We start from the raw sequence: 22,618 nt of genomic DNA on the forward strand, positions 1-22,618 counted from the left end.
CGTCGTCCGGGGAAGGCACCTGCGCTGTCTGCGGGGATAATGCCGCCTGCCAGCACTACGGGGTACGGACGTGCGAGGGCTGCAAGGGCTTTTTCAAGGTGAGAGCTCTGAGGTTTGCTCCCCTCCCCACTTCCCTCTGCCTCCCCTCCCTCACTACCTGACTCGGTACACTCCTGGTCCTGGTCTGGGGGCTCGGGGGTGTTGTGTTACAGCTCAGAGCCCCCCAGCAGGGCGTGATGGACACCCACCCAAAGCTTTTGAAGGAGGCCAAAGCAAGCCCTCCATAGGATAAAAGGATCAGCCAGTCTTGGCTGAGAAAGGGCAGTGGCAGTGAGCTGGGCAAGCCACATCTCTGGTCTGCCAGCATCCCTCGATGGAGCATGGGTCACGCCTGTTTGAGCTATAAATTGCATTTATTCCATAGCAAAATGCCCCTAGAATACATCTGGCTTGGATTTTACTCAGTCACTCATTCCAATTAAACCTGTTTTTTAACTGAGGAAGGAAATCTAGAAAACGTAGAAGTCCATGTGATATTTTAGTTGATGGCAGCGGTGCCCTTTGTTGTTCTGGGGCGGTCGGGTTGAGGAAGGCCATAGGGGCCGTGCCAGGAGGAGACTGGTTTCACGTGTGGGATAAACCCAAGCACTTCTAGTTTTGTTTGGTTGCTGTATCGTTGTTACTCTTCAGCTCAGGAGCCCAGTGAGTCCTCCCCAGTGGCAAGCAGGGCAGTGACTAAGCACTGCACAGGGTCCCGGTGCCTGCTCTGTAGTGGAGAAGGCTTTGCAGCCGAATGGCACCATGAGTAGCTTACACACAGCAGTTTCTCAGTGGAAACTTTGTACTTATATTCTTAAAAATTGAGTACTCTCTTTTTGCTCTTAGATTTGGGGGCTTCGTAATTTCTTTTCAACAGACTGAGTACATATTCCAGTTTTATTGTCAGAATTCACTTGCTCAAGTGAAGAACTCGGGACAGACTTTTGTTGGGATGGTTCTGGGCAGCAAGTTTAAGATTTTATACTTTTGGGGTTAATTTGGTATATTGCTCCCTGCAAAAATAGCAGTCATGCCCCTGTTCTAGTAAAAGATATGATGGGAACAAAAATAGTCCAAAAATAGTTGGGTGAAGGGCTTACCACATTTTTTTTTAAAATTGCAGACGGAGCTGCTAATGTTACTTACTAATAATCCTTTGACAACAGGGTAAAATACATATCTCCTATAAAACTAATTTGTTATTTAAATATAATTAGAAAGGGAAACACAAATAACCTGGAAATAGCAGCTCTTCTGGGCCCAATCCTGCCCCTGTGGCAATCAATAGCGTATTCTTGACTGGGAGCAGTATCTAGAGCTTATTCTACAAAATTAAAGTTTTCAGCTTGCAAGCGCAACAAACAATATTTGCTGTGTCTCTTCTATTTAGTATGTTGAGGCTGTTATTTGAGAAGGAACACAGATTATGAAATAACGTTTTTCCATTAATTTAATTGCAGTGAAAGATTTAACATTGAATGTTGATCTGATAAATTTGTTCCTGTTCTGATGTCTTTCCTGTTAATGTGGGGGGTTTTGTGCTGAGTTATTTATTTATGTACCTTTGATTTTAAGTGTGGAAACACATAATACATGAATGCATTTTTGCATGAATATTTGCTACATTCTGCTAAGGCTTAATAGGTTTTTACAGATTTTAAATTTATAGTGTAGTTTTAAGATCATTTTAGAGTTAATTAAATGTATATAACTGCAGTATAATTCAGTCTTTTTTTTTTCCCAGGTCAGGTTAGCTTTCCCAGAATATTTAACTACATGTATCTTGTAGGGGTTTCTGGTATTTTTATTTTTCTCCCTGATGATTTTAATGGCTAACCAAACCAGTTATTGTGGTATTTGACTAACAATAGCGATAGCAAGAGAAGTACATCGCAGATCATTTTGATTTTATTTTAATAAGGTCAGCAATAATCAAGGGAATGAACCAAGTAGAAAATTGTTCCCAAAGGGATATTAAAAGCGGAGATAATCTAATCCCCAAAGGTAGATGCGATGACCTGGTAATTTCAGATATGATTTTATCATTCAAAGTTGCCTGTCTCCAGAGACTTGCTTCAGAACAACCCTAGATGATTTTCATTGTCAGCAGCTAACACTAATAAAATTGTTTTTCCTGCAGGCTAGTGTGTTAGGAAATTAATTTTATCTAATTATATGAATTGCACTGTCGCTTTTCATGTTGTAATTAAAACACATTTTGTCAGGTTCTCAGTTGTTCAAGAAACACTCATTTTACTATTTTTTGTGTCGCATTTTCGCAGAGAACTGTTCAGAAAAATGCAAAATATGTTTGTCTGGCAAATAAAAACTGTCCAGTGGACAAGAGACGTCGTAACAGATGCCAATACTGCCGGTTTCAGAAGTGTCTCAGTGTCGGCATGGTTAAAGAAGGTAAGGACTATTGCTATTATTATCCCAGACATTGAAATATTACGTTTGATGAATCTCTGTGTGTGTGTTGACATGGATGCCTTTACAATGAATTTTACAGTGACGAGATTCTTATCTTACCTCAAAATATGTCCATTTGTGTAATAATGTATTGATTTTCTTCTTTTTACCCATATTATCAAATTTAGTCTTTAGACACCAGAGTTCAAGAACAGCAAGGTCACAAGAGGATAATTTGACACTGGCCAGAATGTCTCCTTTATTAATTTTGAACGTTGCTCAATGGTGCTGTTGGCTTCCCCCTTTTATCTCACTGGGGGCTGGACTAGATTGTGTGCATTTTGACATAGGATCTTGCCTCATTCCCATAAGCTGATTGTAAATTTGCAATTAATTTAAATGTAAACAAGATCAACTCATTAGTCCCAATTCTACAAATATTTAAGTATGTGAGTAATACTGTGTGAGCAGTCCCATTGCAAACACTAACACAGATAATATAACCTACATAACGTGACCGTATTTTTTTGAATGCTTCAAGGAAGCTGAAATTACTTTGAATGAACAACCCTGACATTTGGAAGGTGCACCAGTAGTAGAAACATGAGAATTTGTGTTTCACATTCAGTTTTCTTTCAGCAGTAGAGTGTCTCTCTGTGTGTGTTCCTGGGTACACATACATGGGTGCATAGATATGCTGCAAACAAAGCATGAACACTAGGAACTTAAAGCTGGGCTTTAAATAATGGTATCGTTTGTGTTCCTTTGCAATCAAAGGCAGCAAGAGCCTGTGCTAAAACTGGAGAATGCTCTTATTTTTGCTGGGCTGGCCACCATAAGCAAAGCAGGTATTAATTCTGATCCATTGTTTGCTGGTATCTTCACAACTGATTCCCTCTTTTTTTTTTTTTTTTAATGTAGTTGTCCGTACTGACAGCCTGAAAGGGAGAAGAGGTCGGCTGCCTTCCAAACCAAAGAGCCCCTTACAGCAAGAACCCTCTCAGCCCTCCCCGCCTTCTCCTCCCATCAGCATGATGAACGCCCTCGTCCGAGCTTTAACCGACTCCACACCCAGGGAGCTTGACTATTCAAGAGTATGTCTTACTTTTCTTTGCCTGTTTGTTTTCCACATAGAAATTATTTGCTAACTGCATTTCTACTTACCAGCTGGTTTGCTAAAATGAAATTAAATGTGAAATTTGGATGAGGGTAGAAATTTGCCCAGCCAGCCATGTCTTTACATGGTAGGTGGATGATGAGGGGAAAGGAGGTGCAGTAGAAATTAGTGTTGGTAGCTATTCCTTGTGAGGATCTCAATCACAAAGTTATCTGCAGTATATTCTATGGGTGAGTGAAAGCAAAAATGAGTGGATAAACAGAGCATTCTTCTTGCAAAAGGCTGTGCCAAAATTCTAGAAATTACAATGTGGTGGATTAATCTACCAAACTCAGCAGCAGTACTCATATGTCCAGTATCTTAAATCTAATAGCACTTCCCTAATACTCAGATATAAGAGTTGTGCAAAGTCACACTGGATGGATGGGGCCATTTCTATTGAAATCAATAGGAATTTTGCCATTATTTAAATGGGACCAGGGTCTGGCTTTGGATACCACAGCATGAATATTTCTTCAGTAAAATTCATGTTTGTAAAACAAACCTTTTAAAATCAAAATTCTAAAAAACTATCTCAGCAAAGCCTTACCAGAGATTCTATATCTTTGTAGTCTTGCTCTTTAATGTATGGTTTCACCATTTAAATATTAATGGAATATTCTGAAAGCTTAAAAAGCTGTTCTATAGTTATTAAAATACAGCATTGGAATGGCTTGTTAAATACATTTTTAGGCAAGATGATATAGGAAAAGAAAAAAATACAGCTAAGGAAAAACAAGATCAAATTCCTTCCCTTAATTAAATATGGTTAAATCTGAGACTGTAAAAAATACAGCTGTACTCAGAGAACATCTACATTGGCCATTTATCCCTTGTTGCTAAGTAATATTTGATACTAAAACATGTTTGATTGTGATTATTTAAAAATTACATTATTCTATTTTAGACTATACTTATATATATCATGTAGCAATTTTAAGCATGCTGTAACATCTTTTTTGCAAGCTAATCTGTAAGTATACAATCATATAATTTTCCAAATTATTATTAAGAATATAGCTGTTCAGTATCTGGCAGCCTTTTCGGGCAAGAATGCATTAGCCATATTTACATGTATTTTAACTTACCCAGAATGTCTCAGGGGGTCGTTCTGCAAAGACTGAGGTGTGTGACGAGCTGTGCTCTTTGAGAGAGATTTGCTGGGTTCCACAGAATTACAGCCCAGTATAATAGCCCAGGCCATGAAAGCAGTATCTAACCTTAAGTATTTATTTATTTATAGATATAAAGTTCTTTTGCATTTACAAAAAAAAAAAAAAAAAAAAAAAAGGAATGAAAACTGTGTATTTTTATGTTACTTTTTTCTTTGTCCTGCAGTAATTATTTCTCTTTTAATGAAAACAGCCCATAGATCTAATTGTTGAACAATTCTGTTGGACGTTACAGGAAGCACATGATTGGCAGCAAACTAATTTAGTCTTGGTAGCTAAAAGATTAAGTAAAATTGCCTGTTAAGACTTATTAATATCTAAGGTTTTCTTTACAATGAAATATATAATTGTCTGTTATGCTCAGCAGTACTGAAAAGACAAAAATATGGTAAAAGAATTAATAGATTCTTACATTTTTCATAAACCTTATACTTATTTTGAAAAATAAGTTAAGGGAGATCAGAAACAAATGCTGTGTAAAAACTGAGATTAACTAAATTAAATACTCCATAAACATACTGCGATGATAAAAAATCCCTTTGAAGAATAATTCTGTACCCGTAAAGACTAACTTATGGCACGTTCGGTCAGGCTGTGACCCTGCTGAGAACCACAAATGGGTAGATCTGGAAACCTGGCTTTGGAGTCAGTTCTAACACTTCTGCAGACACGACCTTAATGTTTAGGATGGTCTTCATGTTTACAAGCCGTAATGTCTTCACCGTCTTCAAAATACTGTTAGGAGTTTCAGAGAGGAACATGTATCCCTTCCCTCCAAAAGCACCTACACACACAAAACCAAAACTCCCCCAAAAAAACCAAAACAAAAAATAAATTACATAAACCATGAGTTTTAAACCAAACAGATTGGAACTGGTTCTGTTAGAATATGGCTACTTTTCATTTCAGCACTGGTTTTAACTTACCAGTCCACAGCAATGGTATATTTAGGTACTTGGTTTCAAAAAGCAATTACCAGGAAGAGAATTTGGTTTATGAACTCCTTAAAGGCCAAGGGCCACAGTCTGGTCTCACACCTGTTTTACTGGTACAATTCCATGAGTTTACACTTCTCAGTAAGCGAGATGAGAAACAGACCCTATATCTTGCCGTCCTTATTCATCTAGAGCAGCCACCAACTTAAACAGAAATGTTGCCTTTTTGGAGGGATATTGCAGCATCTTCCCCTCCTTCCCCAGACACAAAATTAAGCAAATATTGTAGTTTTTGGAAAAACAGGCTTACCTTCTCCTCTGTGCAGAGAAGTTATTGTTAGGCTTTTGCAGCTGTAGCAGTTGATGAAGATCTGTTGAAAGCAGGCAAAGGGTAGAGCTAGGTTTGGCTGTCAGGCTTTCACAATCTCTTTAGATACACCATACAAGTTAATGTTGCTTGCTACACGTGCATTCCCCTCTTTGAATAACAGTCTGGTTTCATTTAATTCCCGAAGGAGCTCTGAGCAAGGGAGCAAGGCAGAAAGGCAGAGGTTTGTCTTCTGGCTTTCTCCTGGCGTGCCTCCAGTTTGCATAGGGCAGGTTAAGAAATGCAGATTGGAGCCCTTCTGTACCGTGGCCTCCGAACCAAGGGCAGGCTTACAGCTGTCTTGGTCAGAAGTTAGGTCAAATATCACCTCTTCTCAACAAAATTATCATGGAAAAACCCACAGATTTTGGTGCGTAAAACAGAACCATACATATTGTTTATGGTTACTTGTATACTTATAAGACTGTTACAAGTAAATAATATTTTATTGTAGCTATGCTTTGTAAGTGCTAACTCTTTGTAACGAGCAGTGACATATTACAGCAGCTAAAAATTAAACAACACCTTTCTTCTAAAATTGCTCTCACGGGATAAACTGTAATAACAAATGTTTTCTAATTTTTTTAGATGCATTTAATTTACTTAAGTGTCCCATGTGGGGTATACTGTACTGTAGCATTCAGTTATGTGACATAATGCAGCTTTCAGCTTCATTAGAAAATGTTAAAACTTTGCCTTACTTTTGCCAAAGGAATATTTTATGAATATTGAGAACAAATTAATACCTGGCATAATTATGCTGACTTGTGATGAGTTATATTTAGAATGAACTTAGGGTAGTATCTTTTTTCTTTTCCCTTCCTTTTCCTTCCTCTTCACTGCTCAAAGGATCAAGAATGTGTCTTGCCTTAACAGTACCTATGGTGAAGCAGGAGTTTCTATCAGTTTGTTTGGTTTGGTTTCCTTGTGTAGAAAGGAGGAGTCATTGGTCAGCCCCTGCACAGCAAAGCACATGTCCCAGAGCCAAGACACCCACTGTCTTGGCTGGCTCCACCGCTTCATTTTAAGAGGGTCCAGAATGTGCAAGGTCTCTGAAAAAGCATATAATCTTTTTTTACCCACGAATCACTCCGGTGCATCTTGCTGCAGTCCAGTGCCAGGAGTAGTTAGTTCATGCTGCTTGAGCATCCTCAACTGCTCTGTTCAGATGGGGGACTGAACACGTAAATGATGCAGCATACAGATTTTTCTACCACTGCTCCCCATCCTCTCTGTATTTTGACCTCTATCTACTTCACTGTCTCAGGATTCTTTAGAGTAGCTGTGGCAGAATTTGTCTCCACATGAACTTTATAACAGGGATTGCACGTTTCACCAGCTGACTAGGGATGCGAGCTGGAACTTACCATGAGAAACTCATGCAGTTAGTGTTGGGTAAGCAGAACAGAGTCCTTGAGTCATTCAGGGCTAGCACTGATATCCCAGATATGGCCGGAGGTCTCTAGGATTGCTGTGGTTCTCCAGTCAATCAGCGACTCTGTGTCTTTCATTCCTTACTTACCAACAGCTACTGGCTCCAACTAGGAGAGGCAGAGAGCGGGACACCTACCGGAGAAGTTCTGATTGCTGCCCCCCTCTCTCTTTCCTGCACAGAGGTGACTTTTGGGTTGCAGTTAGCAACTTGGGTGATATCTGCAGCCTAAGTGGCATGCTTGTAATAAGGTCTTCCCAGGCTGCCAGCCCACTGTTACTGGTTGGGAAAGAGAGGTGGGTCTTTCTGCTTCCACTCTGGCTTGGGGAGTTGCTAGGGAGGCTTTTAGGTTGATGGACTCAAGATTTATCTTAACTGCATGTAGGAAGTTGTTTCCAAAGGGCATGCACACTTCTTTCAGCCATGGACACCACCCCAACTTTTCCTTGGTTAAGTACCAGAGAGAGAGTGGGTACGAAGTCTCCCCCAGAAATAACCCCCTGGATGTCTGATGGCAAGGATGTTGCTACAATAAATCCCAAATAATTCCTCCTGCTCGGAAAACCAGCAGCATTTTTCCAAGCACAGAATTGGACTAAGCCACGAAAGCTGCTGTTGTATTTTCTGCCAAGAGAGAAAGCAGTGTCGCAGGAGTGACAGGGATCCACGGGTGAGGTAGTAGGAGATATCGGGGAGGGAGCTGTCAGAGGGTCACAGGGAAGCTGAGCAAGCTGAGCCTGTCGAATGGTTTTCTGAAAGAGTTATGGCCACATCAGCAGGATAATAGGTTCTCCTGAACCTTAAATGCTTCAATTTGAAGGGTAAGAGGTAATATGGGGCAGATGTTTTATTTTGAACCAATTCTGTATTCAAATGAAGTGATGCTGCACGTGTCAGATAAAAGATGATTTATCTTATGTGTCTCTATCACTGTCAGATAAAATGCAGTTTGAAAGGTTTTGGAAGAAATCTATGTTTTGGACATACTGAGACAAATTCATCAATGGGAAAAAGTGTTTAGTTGTAGTAATTTAAATAGTATTCCTCTTTTAGTGTGATACAAATTGTCCTACCCACCAGGTTTTTGTTTCTGTTTACTAATGGCACATAGGTACTTGTAAAATGTGATGGGTTTTTTTTTTTTTTTTTTTTTTGGTACGTTTTAAAGGATTTCTATACATGTGGAAATATTCTGCAATATACATCTGAATAGCAAGACACCTGTAGGTAGCTAAATAGGTAGACAGGAGTAGTCCTACTTATTATGCCTTTGATAATATTACCTGCTTTGCCACAGAATGTTGTCGGGCAAGTAGTGATGTATGTTTCACAGAATGCCCTTAAATGCATATAACGTTGTTTTCTGTGGCTTTCATTTTAGTACTGTTCCACTGATCAGGCTGCTGCAGGCACAGATGCAGAACATGTACAACAGTTCTATAATCTTCTGACTGCCTCCATTGACATAACTAGAGGCTGGGCAGAAAAAATCCCAGGATTCACTGACCTCCCAAAAGAAGATCAGACATTACTCATTGAATCAGCTTTTTTGGAGCTGTTTGTACTAAGACTCTCCATCAGGTAACTATTTATTTAATTTCCTCTTAAGCTGATGTGAAAAATCATCCATCTAAATATTTTTAAGGAATAAATATGGCGATATCTTTGAACATTGCCAATAGTACCAAAAACCCCACAAAACATCAGCTAAGTCTGAATCAACAGGATATGGTGCTTAATTTGTTTTACACTGCAGAAAAAATGTGAAAGTGATTTAAAAAGAGATCATAGGTCTCGCTAATGTGCTTATTTTTATTTGATATACCCCATCCTCTTCCATGGTAATCAAAATTGATCCTTGGGTACCATTTGAGTAAGTTTGCTTCATACTCATCAGCATAAACTATAGAAAAGCACCTTCAGTATGAAAGCTTTTTTCCTTTTCCCCCTTCCTTTGTGCATGCACATCTTTGTCGTCTATTTTTGAACGAGATGAAGAAGCTTTACAATCTTTTTCAGATTGTTTTTCTTCTTAATACCAAGTCATTTAATAGAGCAAGATGCTGTTTGTCCGTCTGGCACTGATTAAGACACTTCACCAGAAACACTCTCAGGGACTGGGAAAATCCCAAACTGGTGATTTGAATTATGCCCTTGTTTCTCTAGGTTGAAAATGACCTTTGCATGTGTTTTTTAACAGGGATATTGGCGATGGGGAGGGAAAGGAGAGGAGATCTTGGCTGTAATATCTCTTAGACACAGGTTTTCATATAAAAGAGTTTGATTATGTGTATTGTGTGCATTATTGCATGTATTTTCCTTGATTTTTCCTGATCAATTTTTACAATCTGAAAAATGCAGACGAGACTAAGTAAATGTTGAGAGCTGCAGAATGTCTTCTTTCTCCAGTTTTTATTAGTTTTGTATTTCAAAATGCACTCACTTAGTATTCCTTTGGTTCAAACATACAGTATTTAATGTAAAATGTCTTCTCTGTTTATGCCTTTGGGCAGGACCAAAATCTTAACTAATTAGACAGTCTACACCACATGCTACAGCTAACCTCAGGCTTATAACTCTACCAAGTAAGCAATCACAGAAGCTTGTTTGTTGTACTTTGGCCCCAAGGGAGAAGCATATTGTCAAACGTGAATGCCCACATATGTCTCAGCATAATATGCCTTGGATTTTAAATGACAGACACTTCAATACTGGTTATGCATTTTGCTGTAAAGTGGAAGATGCATTTATAATTTTTTCAATTATTTTTATTTGAGGTCTGATACTGCTGAGGATAAGTTTGTATTCTGCAATGGACTCGTGCTTCATAGACTTCAGTGCCTTCGCGGATTTGGGGAGTGGCTCGACTCTATTAAGGACTTTTCTTTAAACTTAAAGAGCCTTAACCTTGATATCCCAGCCTTAGCAAGTTTATCAGCTCTAACTATGATTACAGGTAAGTGCTCCTTTGTTAATGGAAAGCTTCAGACTCTAGTGCTTTGCTTTAATGTAGATTCAAGCAATTTCAGTTAACTTAGTTATATTCAGCTTAAAGTGAGTATGATTTGTAAGTGTTGGAATGACCATACTGAAATTGTGGCCTAACATTAGGCTGTCACATCGCCCTATGAAAATGTAATCTACCTCTATTTCTTCACGGTTTCATTGTTTTCTCAGAATAGCCTCTAAAAAAGCAGTCTGCTTCCAAGCAAATTGTGTAGATCCTGCAAAAATGTTGGAAACACTTGCTGAATTCCCAGAGAGGCCTAATGAAATGACCAGAGCTAGGTCTTCTGTGTAGGAATACTAATATCAAGGCAGCTTGAGAGCTAGAAGCTGTACAGCTAGTACAGTTCATCTCTCAGCGAGATAGCTAGACCAGAAGGAGTGTTTCATGAGGGCAGGCAGGCTGCTTCTGATAGCCAGCCTACTCTAGGTATTCCATGTACTGGGTTTTTTTTGAGAGAGAAAATTGGAGAATAATAAGAAAAAGAAATCCTCTTCTGCAGTTGTATGAAAGTTTTTGGGAGTGCATGGTGACTGTATCACCCCTTCTGCCTGCTGGGGTGAACAGCAGGAAACTAATGTCAGAATCTGCCCAATTTGGCCAGTAAGTACAAAATGTGGGAGCATAAACTTATAAAGTGTATTTCTCTAATTCCTGAAGATAGAAAGCCCCTTGAATACACATGCATACCTTGGGCTTCTTGCGATTGAAGAGGCATGGTTGATGGAAGCAGGAAGGGCTGGGAGCAAGAGTGTCTGGCAACCATAGTGCAGCAGTCAGAGCAGCAGTCATCCTACAGAGCACCTCACACTTGTGTCAGAAAAGCTGGTACTATAAAGGTGCAACGGTGTTGTCAGTGTGAGAGAGGGCTTCAGTGTGCCGTAAGCTGGGTCTTCCCAGGGATGCTATAAGCTCTGCTGACATGGATATTGGTTTCCTCCTGGATTTCAGGCATCCACCAGTTTGCAGGCAGTGGCCTCAACAATATCCGCTGCAGTCTTCATTTCACCTAGGTTGAAATGATGTGAGGGTAACACTGAGATAACACATTCAATGGCAAAGGTAAAAACTAAAACTGGCCAATTCTCATTGTCATTTGTGGGGCCAAGATTTTGTCTTTAGATGTTGCATAGCATGCTTCCTTCCTGCATTTTGGTGAAGGGATAGTGTATACGTGTAACTCTTTGTTTCTTAAGAAAAGTATTTTCAATTTTTTGATTGATTTTTGTTCAATTCTTCTGCAGTTAGAAAGGGTACTTCGAGGTCCAGATTCTAGTTTCTTTGGTAAAACGCTTAAGTCCAGAATAACTAATTGGAGTTGCTTTGTTCTGTATGAAAAATTTTCAAAATGAGTGTTACGTTGATTTGAGAAAGAACATTCCCAACTTTTTTTTCCTCCTGTATACAAACGTCCACTGACATGTGTTCATGTATACTTACATATACGTATTATAAATACATATATATATGTATATGTGTATATGGTGTATATATGTATGTGCATGCATTTAGATATCTATAAATCAAGGACAGATGCTGTCTCCCTCCATATATATTTACATATAGGCATATATGCTCACATATATATAGCATATGTCATTGATTTAGATTATTTACTATGTATTAGATATGTCTTTTTTTAGATAGATACAGATAGCTTGTTCTTGATTGTCTTCCTGGAGACTGAGAAGATGCAGGTCCATGAACAGGATCCCCAGCAAGCTGTCTAAGTGACTATCAGAGAAGCTATTGTATAGGAGGAAAAGTTATTCTCCTTACAAACCCATGCCCCATTTTAACATGATAATGCTTTGTTCAGTTAGACACTGTTTGTTTGCCCTTACATAAAGAGTCAAACCTGTCCAGTGGTTGGCTCAGGTCCCCCTAAGACATTTAATAGAAATAGATTTTAATTGATAATGCCCCACATTTCTTCCTTTCCTTGATAACAACCCTTTCAGGAGTTGGCTGTATTATGGTGGTCTTCCCACATTTTCTAAACAAATGGAAGTAACTGTTGCCTTTAAAAGGAGAGCATTACTGTCCATAAAATGTTTACGGTTTTCTGCATTTGTCAATCTTTTCTTGATTTTCCCACCTGTATGAGACGGTGCTTAAAATTAATGTAGTTTTCTGCTTATTCTTTTCTTTCATGAGGCCAGTATATCTCTGCTGATTTGCTCTTAAGGACAGAGTATACTTTCATGCAATCTAAATTAGACCAAAGATCCTGTGTCTAGTGATTTGTATTGACAGCTTTCAGATCTCCAAGGGCAGCTAGCCAGCTTAGGGACTCAGCCAGAAATGTGGTCACCTGAAAATGGATGGTATTGTATAATAATGAAGGATATTAAAAACTGAAGGAGGAAATCAGGTAATTATGGCTAAAAGAGCACTACAGCACAAAATGCTGCTGGGCAGGGTTCTTTTGAGACCTTCTCAGTGATAGTATATTGAAATTTTGTATTCAGGAAAGCCTTGACATTTTCCTCTGGTATTGCATCCCATGAGAAATAGCTTCTTGCCTTCTCCATACAGTTTGAGTACGACAAGCCATGTGCTGGTTTTCAGCTAGTCCCACCAAAAGAGAAAAAGTAATCGAGATAAATTTTGGAAATCTGAAATCTATTGTACTTTTTTAAGCATTGTTTTGAGGCTTGGCTTAGATTTAGGTGGGTGTTTTAGGTGCCATTCTTTATCTCTGGAGAAGGTACTTTTCTCTTCTGTAAGGGACTGTTGGAGGTAATGGGCAGTCAGTAAACCCTGGTTCAAGCCCTTTTTGTGAGTCACAGCAAGAGAGAGTGACCTTTTCCAGGAACTTAGGATATCCGACTATTGAGTATCGCTGTCTTTTGTGTTGAGGCCATTCGACATATTTCACAGGCTGCAGAATGGCTGTTGTGTATGACGATCTGGGGACAAGCTGGTGCTCAGAGGGACACCCAAGGCCCAGTCTCTGGTCTGATTCCAACAGGAAGGGAACCTGACTGTGAATCTCCCATATCTCAGATGGATATCCTTGTCATTGGGCTGCAAGATAGGAAGGAGCAGGAAAGTTCTGTTTTGTGAATTTAGCTGTTTGTTTTCATTATCAAAACTGCAAAACTAAAATACTGTCTTGAGAAAAAATTTCTTCATTATTACACAAATTGCTCCAGTTCTTATTTTGCATTAGTCAATTTTTCATGACTTGATGGTTCAACTAAGAAAAGAAAAAGACAGCAAACCAGTGATGTGTTACAGTCATAGTTTGTTTTAAAACTGTACAGCATCTTTGGTAGCACCAAATTCAAGAATTGTCTCTCCAGGTAAAGAAAAATGCTCCTGGGAATAACAACCTGTTTGTTCTGCTTGATTTCATGACTGCTCTCTATAGCCCAAACAAATATATGCACTTAGAAAACAAACCCTCTTGAATACTAGTCATTGGCAGTATTGGTGAAGGAGAAAAGTAGGAGAAGTCACTGCTCTCTCTTGTACATTCTCTTTCACTCTCTGTTCTGCAAGGCTGACAGGGAGAACTAACATCTCTCTCCCAGTGAAGAAAGAGGGAATAAATGTAAAAAATCAGTGTGGGAGGCTAAAAGACTTGGCACTCTTCCCACTGTCCCAAGATACTGAAGGCTGTTCTCTCATTTTGGGATGTCAAACTGTCTCCCCAGGAAGAGCCCCAGTAGTTCCAGTGCCCTTTAACCCTGCTGACTTGTTTAGATCTGCAAAGCTCCATGTCCTATCTCAATCACAGCTGCAGTTCACAGCATAGGATGCATGGTTATAGGTATATATGAGCACTCATTCCCTTCAGTAATTTTGAAGAGAGTGACAGAAGACCTAGTGAGTATCACAGTACTTGCTAATTCACTGCTTGCCTTGAGTAAAACTAGAGGCAAACTCAACATAAAACAAACAGGAAAATATTTTTTAATATTTTGCATTGTATAGTCCACTGTGAAGTTCCATATATTTGTGCTTTTTCTGTTTATGTTTTCTGGGAATTTGCACTATGTTGCCTAGAAGGAAAAGCATCATGTTGGAGTGCTGCTGAATTTTCAAGTAATTTCAGACAGGACATGAGCTTGAAAGAGCACCCAGAATGAAAGAAGGGACATCTGCTTTATTGTGGGTGGCTTGCAAACAGTTAACTTAAAACTCTGCAATGCCAAAACACTTTTTTTTTTTTTCTCTAAGGTACTCCTTTAGGATCTTCCTCTCTCTGTCTCTCTTCTCCTTTTTTACTTCCTTCAGGTGGTTAAGAACACAACTTCCTCCAGAGCGTATCAGTGGTGCTCTGAGCATCAGCCAGAAGAAAGTAGTTAGGGAACACCACAAGACACTCACCCCACATCCCCATGAAAGCAAGAAATTAGTTCTGTCCTGTTCTTTTTCTTTGGATCACTTATTCTGTTGGGATGTAGGATCTAATGAGCTAAAGAGGAGTGCCAACATGGAAAGAAAATGCTGGTCATCTGCAGACAGGCTCTGTCCTTCATTCCACATGGATGATTTCTATTAGTTTAGTATGTTGCATGGATCACAAGTGTTCCTGCACAACCACTCCATGCTGGACTGGGCAGTGTTGATGATGAAGCTTTGCAGAGTAGACCAGATACTAGCTCAGCCTATTCTTGAAAATACTTCCTTAACTTCCTAAATGACCATTTGTAGTGCTCTGTTTTACAGTTTTTCTAACAGCGTGAAAATATAAAGACTGAGAATCCACTACAGATGATCTCAGGGGCAAACTCTAATTTAGCTTCAAATTTCTGCCTGTTCTAAAACTGCTAGTGTTTTTTGTCTCTCTCTTGTTGATTCACTTTTCCTCTCTGCCTCTTCCTTTCTCTATCCACATCAAAATATTATTGTTTTGCCCACTTGACACTCTCAGTGGGGGGCTGCCAAGTACAGAGCATTCTAGCCCTCATTCAGCCAAACTCTTTCGGCATATGTTTTATTTTAAGTGTGTTACAAACCAGCCCAGAACCACTGTATATATTGGGCTTATTTACACTCTTAATGCTTTGTTAGACTGGCACCAGAACATTGAAGAATATTGTGAGGTTTCAATTAATTATGAGTTTGTTTTTGCCTTCCTGCTGTTGGGCTTTCTGTTCCAGTTTACAAACACAATTTTTAGCACCGTCAGTCATACCAAGAAATAGTAATGAGTCCAGTCTGGCTAAAAAGGGTCTGGCTGCTGCAGTTCCCTTCTGAACTTGAATTTGTCCAACTTCTCTACAGAAGGGAGGCTCACCTACTCTTCAGCAGCTGATATCCTTCAGTCCTGTTGCCAGGATCCTCTGGAGTGGGTGCTTCATGTGCTGGGTCTACATACGAACGGGTGGCAGACTGGAGGAGTGTAGGAGAGCCAGTTTAAAAAAAAAAAAAACAAACCCTCCAGATTGCATTGTCTGCCTTCCCCTCGCCACTTTGTCGAGGGAAATACTTTCAGCATCAAAGTGAAGTACTCACTCCTCCTTCTCCCCTCCCACCCTTTTGCTGAGGCAAGAACTCTTTCCTCCTATAGCAACCAGTGTCTTCTGTGCTACATTGTGGTTTTCTTAAAGGAGGGAGGAAACTGTGATGTCCTGTGGGGTCATTCAACTCTGGCTTTAGGTACCTTGCAGAGCCAGTGAAGAAATACAGGGCACCTCCAGGAGATGATTCATCCACCTAAAATCTGAATCATCTTCTAAAAATGCCCACTGATGTTAGGAGGAGCTCAATAAGTCTGTGCTCTTAGCTTAAGGTTAGGCAGGAGTAATCTGGGCCAGAAAAGGGGAGTCTTGGATCTGCCGAGTTGCAGTCTTGCTGTGTAATAGAGTGTGCACAAGACAAGCAGAAAGCTGTAGGTGACTGAGCCTCATGTTTATTTGAGTTATAGGTGGGGAAGAGGATTGTGAAGGTGGAAGAGAAAATCAGATAACTACATTGAAACCGACACAATCAAGGGGTCCGTTTTGAGTCTGCAGTGTAAATCTGTTGTGTTTCTGATTGGACTGACACCTCAGAATGAATTAAGGCTAAAACTGACCCACCCTGACACACAGTACAGAGCCCAAGGGTCTTGGAGGTACTCCAGGTCTTTAAAATACTCACGCTTTTTTGAGAGGTGTTTTACATGAAGGTAGCACTCAGTCTACCTAGAATGATCTACCCTGTGTCAGAGATTAGGGAGAGCACAGCTGGTGATGGGTTTTCCTGCTCTTTTGCTCTCTTCCTGTGAAGTTTTTGCTGATTAGAATAAGTATAGCACAAAATTAGATAGGTGTAAAAAACTTTCTGCATTCAGTTTGCCAGGATGAACTGCTAAGTTTGCAGAGCTTTAGAGGCAAGACTTCCGATTAATCATTTTGACAGGCTTATGGGGAGCATCTTTGCCATAAATCACCATTTTTCTTGCAAAAATCAATGGCATCCTAAAATACAAGGCTGAGAAATCCTATATTCACTTTACCCGGTGCCTTTTTAATTGTCATTATAAGAAAGTCTGAATACAATAATATTTACACACCTCCTCAAATCAGTTAGAGAAAATCTATTGATTTTGACTAGCTGTCCTTCTTGAGATAAATCTTGGCCTTATCATTCCCGTGTGGATAAGAACATCCTGTGGAAGACGGTGAATGATTAGAGGCCTCTGGCTTGAGCGCCAGTGCATACACTTACCCCAGGTGATTCGTGCTGCTCCCTTTAGGTTGAGTAAGAAAGACTGTGGGTATTTCTTTGTGCAAATGGGACTGACTGTGTGGAAAAGGCAAGAAAATGTGCTTCCTGCTATTTGAACCCTGTTAAATGTAAATCTTTGAGTAACTTACACCCCAGACTCCTCAATTCTATGGAAGAGAAAAGCTGTTTCTTGTATGAGTACGTTCTCCAGAAACTAGCTGGGTACTAACAGCAGAGACTGTGATGGCAGTGCCAGGGCAAGCAGTGCCCTTTAGTAGCAGAAGGGCTTCCACATAGATGGCTTTGACTTTCTACGGGTCCAAAAGGGATGCCTTAGGGATTGGAGACTAAAAACCCCCGAGGCAGCTCCAGTCTTGAGGAATTCCTTTTGTAGAGATTTTCAAGTAGCAAGGCATGGCAATTCACGCAGGAGAGGACAGCCTGATTTATTGGAGACTGCTTTAATATTGTAGCACCAGAGAGCGGCTTAAGGGAGAAGTGTCTCTTAAATCTGAAATTTTGTTATTTAAAGTAAGGCTACTAATCTTACAGTCTTTGCACATATTGTATTTTGCATTGGTATGTTTCATGGCTAGCCACCAAAGACGTGATTTGATCATGAAACCTTCTGAACTTGTCAGTGTGAGAAAAGACTGTTTAGTTCTGGCTGGAAATGTTAACAACATTGCTATGTGCTCCAGAGCCAGAGATAATTTTCCATACTCTGCAGCAAGGTATGCACCTACTGAGGCATTGGTTTAAAAATGTGCTCTGCTAATTTTAGTCAGGTTTTGGATCCATTCTAGTATTTCACCTCTCTAGATCCATAAAGAAATCTTCACTTACACAGCCGGGAAACAACCTCAAAACAGATTAAAAGATGGGAACTCTTCAAAGACTGCAAGATTAATTTAATGTCCTGCAGATTCTCTCAGTAGGCTAGTCATAAAAAAAACACAACACCCTACAGCTTTTCAAATCTGTGTAAAATATTTATCTGCCAAGATTTTTAATGGCAGAATCTGCCTAAGTATTTACTCTCAGTGACCTGTATAGTTAAGGTTTACATAATTACACCATACACCACTTACTGGAAAGGCTTTAAATATTCATTGACTCTTCATGTTTTAATGTAAACAAGGCACTTAGAATGCCTAGGGTTTTTTAATTCCTGCAAGGTGGAAAAGATGTCTGAAGCAGATGTTACTGCTTGAATGGGTGTTGCTCTGAAGCAACAGGGCAGATTGATGGTGCTTAAATGATAGAGCACAGTAGCTTCTGGCTGGAGATGCACACGTCCACACATCTCCAATTCTGATCCCAAACTAGTTCTTCAGGAGCTAGTCATGCCTAAGTAAATAAAGCTGAAAAAAAGTGTAAAATGGGTGAATATCAGTGGAAAATCAGACCTTTACATTTCTGACTGCCTTCATTGAACCCCATCTGTTTTATTGGTTTGTCAAGAACATCTAGCCAAAACAGGCACTAAGGGGAGGGAGCACCTGCTTCTGGAAGTAAAGAAAACTGTACTCTTTTCACTGTTCATTAGTGGACAGGCGGAGAAAATATCTGTTGCCTGCTCCTCCTGGAGTACAGGAACAAGAGTTGGGGGCAATGGGCACAATATGGCAAGTGGCAGCCAGGGGTGGGGGAAAGGGCCAGGGAAGGAAATGACTTCAAATGCCTTAAACACAAGAACTACCATAATTACTCCTCGTCAGCTGCTGTCACTGTTTTTATATGTCTTTTTGGTTAAAATTAACTGAAACTGCATTTTGTTAGAATATCTTATCTGGTATTATTCTACTTCATGTGTAAATGATTATGGCTTTGCTATTAAGCAAGTTCACACTTACCTGTGAATTTCAGTTGAAGGCGACTCTAAACATCACAAAATTATTTGTTTTGAAATGTCATATAAAATTATCCACAAAGTTTTGATAGCAAATGGTAAAAAATTGTCTTTCCCCATGTACCAGTAAAGAGCCTGCTTTTAATCAATCACAAATCTGATTTGTTCTACTTATGCTTAAAGATCTGTGGATGCGTTTAACATGTTTGTAGCATTTTAAAAGGCTATTCAAAGGGGGACAAACCCCAGCTCCCCTTCATTTTAGGAATGCTGAGATTTTGGTGATGGGTAACACAGCTGCCTTCTCAGTTTAGGCATTGATCACTCAAAACAAAATAGTTAACTTCCAGGCTTCTTTTATCTTAGATGTTTAAAGGTGAATAAACGAGAAAGCAGCAGCTGATCAAAATAACAAAGGGTGGTAAGGTGCCTTTAGTTTTTTATAAGAGTGTCTGCAAATTCCTGGTGGAATTTGAGGCCCGGCACTGATGGAGCTGGCTAAGTATATCGATTGCCACTTGAATTCACTGAATAAATAATGGTTGCCATAGTTATTGAGCATTCACAACTGGTGGGGAAGCACGAAAATCTCCAAAACACATCCTGTGATAGTTTTGCTAGAAAATCACCCAATTAATTCTGTCTCATATCCTGAAAATTATGTGAGATGCAGAGGATGCTTGGACTCCTTGTACTAGAATTTCAGTCATAATTGAGCATCTCTGCCCCCTATTTTATCAGCTAAAGAGAAAAGGGCATTTGCCTTCTCTTATTTTGTGTGGCAGAAAGGTTAACTGACATCGTACAACCCCAACTGTTCTGAGAATCTTACACTTCCAAAGCACTTTTTAACTTTGAGTACCAGAGTATGGATTTGGTTTACACTGAAGAAAATGAGTTCTCTCAGTTTGTGGTAGGGATGCTGATGTGGTTTTTTTCCCTCTCACTTTGCAGAACGACATGGATTAAAAGAACCAAAGAAAGTGGAAGAGCTATGCAACAAGATCACAAGCAGTTTGAAAGATCACTTAACTTTCAGTTGCCAAAACAAAGGACAACCACTTGAGTCTGCAGAGCCGAAGGTACTGGGTGTTCTGGCTGACTTGCGTTCTCTCTGCACGCTAGGACTGCAGCGCATCTTTTACCTGAAACTGGAAGATTTGGTGCCAGCCCCTTCCATTATCGACAGGCTGTTTCTGGACACCTTACCCTTCTGAGTCAAACCACCCTCCTGAAAGGCAAATGCTCACTAGAGCAGGCAAACGGATCATGACTTACAGCTAACATTTCTGCCCTCACTTAACAGAAAAGCAGCTCCGAGTCTAAAATGAGGTCTTTTCTGGCGCTTTGTCCTTACAACCTGAGGCCTGAAACTTACTGGCTTACTGGTTTGGGGTTGTGTTCTTTGTTTTCTTTTGTGTGATTTGGGTTTTTTAAATGGCTAATATGGCACTTTTGGACAATGCTATCCCAGCAGAAGTAAAAGGTTAACCTGACTGTTTTAAATCTGTTGTTTAACACCTCATGGTATATGAGGAATAAAATTGTAGAAGCTGTGTTTGAAAACAAGAACAGCAAATAGTTGTTTGCCAGGGTAGTATGTGTTTTGTGAAGACACCTTTAGCATACTTCCTGCATCAAGGGCACATACATCAGCACAATCTAAACAAAAATTCACTTTTTTAGCAAAGTACATTCAATTGAACATTTCATACAAATCAAATATAGCAAAATGACAATGGCTGTTAGCTCCCATGTTCAAGTGCAATTTTTTAAAGTGCTGTCTTACTAAGTCTCGTTTATTAACTAATTTATTTTACTATGAAAACAAACGGAAGAAATCAAGTGAGAAAATTACCTGCACTAACTTACCTGACAGAGTTTTCCAAACTTGATTCCATGTAGCGCGACTTACTGACAAATGTATGTGGAAGACACGGGAGCAATTGTGGCTCAGTTGTTCCTTAGCTAAGGAAATCCGAGTAAGTAGTGACTGGAGCATACAGGGTCAGCATCAGGGATAGTTCAGTTTTAGACTTCTAACATAAGCAACTAGTTAGTAAACAGACAGAAGATGGTTTTTCAAGAACAAGCAAGTCTTGTAAAATAGTATGAATGTAAGTGCTAGGAAGGATATAGTGGGCTGCGTTTAAACATTCCGTGTTCGTACTCCTTTTTGTATGTTTATACTGTTGATGCCATATTAATATGAAATAATTTGTTGCATTGTGTCTTTATTTGTATAGATGTTTGTATGCATGGTATATTGTAATGGCTTTGCCTGTATTTATTGCAATGACTGCCAGCTCATGGGAGCCCTGTTACACAGTAACTAAATGGGGTGTTCACACTGACTCAGATACACCAGTTGGAAAACTATATACATATATATAAAGTGTGTATATATATATGTATATACCTATATTTGTGTGCGTGTGTGTGCGTGCGCGCGTGTCTTTTTATTAACCATTTGTATATAAAATATCTGTCAAATCACAAGCAGAGTTATTTTACAGTTTATTTGCAGTGACTTCTAAGGCAGTACTGTTTAGCACTTTGATATTAAAATCTTGCTCATGTTTTGCTAAATTCAAATAATATTTTAAAAGTTTAGTTCTAAAAAACTTTATATGCACTGTATTAAGTCAAAATTTTGTTGGTCATTTTGCTAAGGAAATTTTTGAATGTCAACCTGATGTCACTGTATCTTTTGTTAGCTTTAAACATTCTAGCTTTTGTCTTTTTTTAAACTATGCTGTTTATATGGAAATTAAATTATACAATCAAACAGATGCCAAATGAATTGCCTAATTGCTGCAAAGGATAACCCAGATATCGAGTCACTGTATGGTTTTCAAATAGTAATCTGGTATTTTATCACTTACTATGTTTGGATGTGCTTTTATGAAAAAATTATTCTTATATCAAGATTTATAGTAGTGTCAATAGGGAAACAGACTTCTAATCACTATAGTTAATATTTCTGGTTTACCTGCAGATAATATTTGGAAAAGTATTGCTTTTTGTATTGACTTTTAAGCTTATGTGCAAACATAATAGCATAATTAAATATCAGAGAAGCTAATGTTTCTTGTAGGTTGCTGTAACAAGCCTGACCAGCAAGACAAATATATTTTGATTGAATTTGCTTTTGTATATACTAAATATATATATATACGTATATATATACACTAACACACATGTGCGCATACAAAAACATACAGACACAGAATCCAAAAGTATGTTTACTTTTGTCTCCTTGTGTAAGACACAAGGTCCCTTGAGAAATGACTTTTTATCTAGGGACAAATCCTGCCAGGTGCTGAGCACCAGCCAGATGAGGGCTTGCAGGCACTTCATGCAAGCAGGCCCTTTTAAGAATTTTCAGGCAAATCAGCATAGTACAGTAAAATTGTTTTTTTGTTGAGCGAGGTTTATTTATTAAGTGGAATGTGAGTGGGAGGCAGCAGGTCCAGAGCCCCATGTGAGATTTCCCTTAGCTGGTGTCCTCCAGTCTTCCATAGATAGTCTTAACTGTGATACTCTCCCAAATCCCATCATCTGTGGAATTGTCCTTCAT

The 22,618-nt window shown here is 39.3% G+C and overlaps 1 protein-coding gene across 1 annotated transcript in view; it reads left to right on the forward strand.

The window, feature by feature from the left end:
• NR4A3 (nuclear receptor subfamily 4, group A, member 3) overlaps positions 1 to 22,182 on the forward strand; it is a 23,022-nt gene extending 840 nt beyond the window's left edge. The window contains exons 3-8 of the mRNA XM_010085453.1: positions 3 to 98; positions 2,322 to 2,451; positions 3,373 to 3,545; positions 8,895 to 9,094; positions 10,291 to 10,469; positions 19,993 to 22,182. Coding sequence (XP_010083755.1) covers positions 3 to 98; positions 2,322 to 2,451; positions 3,373 to 3,545; positions 8,895 to 9,094; positions 10,291 to 10,469; positions 19,993 to 20,255 — 1,041 coding nt within the window. The 3' untranslated portion in view covers positions 20,256 to 22,182. The remainder of the gene's footprint in view (positions 1 to 2; positions 99 to 2,321; positions 2,452 to 3,372; positions 3,546 to 8,894; positions 9,095 to 10,290; positions 10,470 to 19,992) is intronic.
• Positions 22,183 to 22,618: the final 436 nt, after the last annotated feature.

Source organism: Pterocles gutturalis, unplaced genomic scaffold (assembly GCF_000699245.1).
Source record: "Pterocles gutturalis isolate BGI_N339 unplaced genomic scaffold, ASM69924v1 scaffold6295, whole genome shotgun sequence".
NCBI classification, from domain to species: Eukaryota; Metazoa; Chordata; class Aves; order Pterocliformes; family Pteroclidae; genus Pterocles; species Pterocles gutturalis.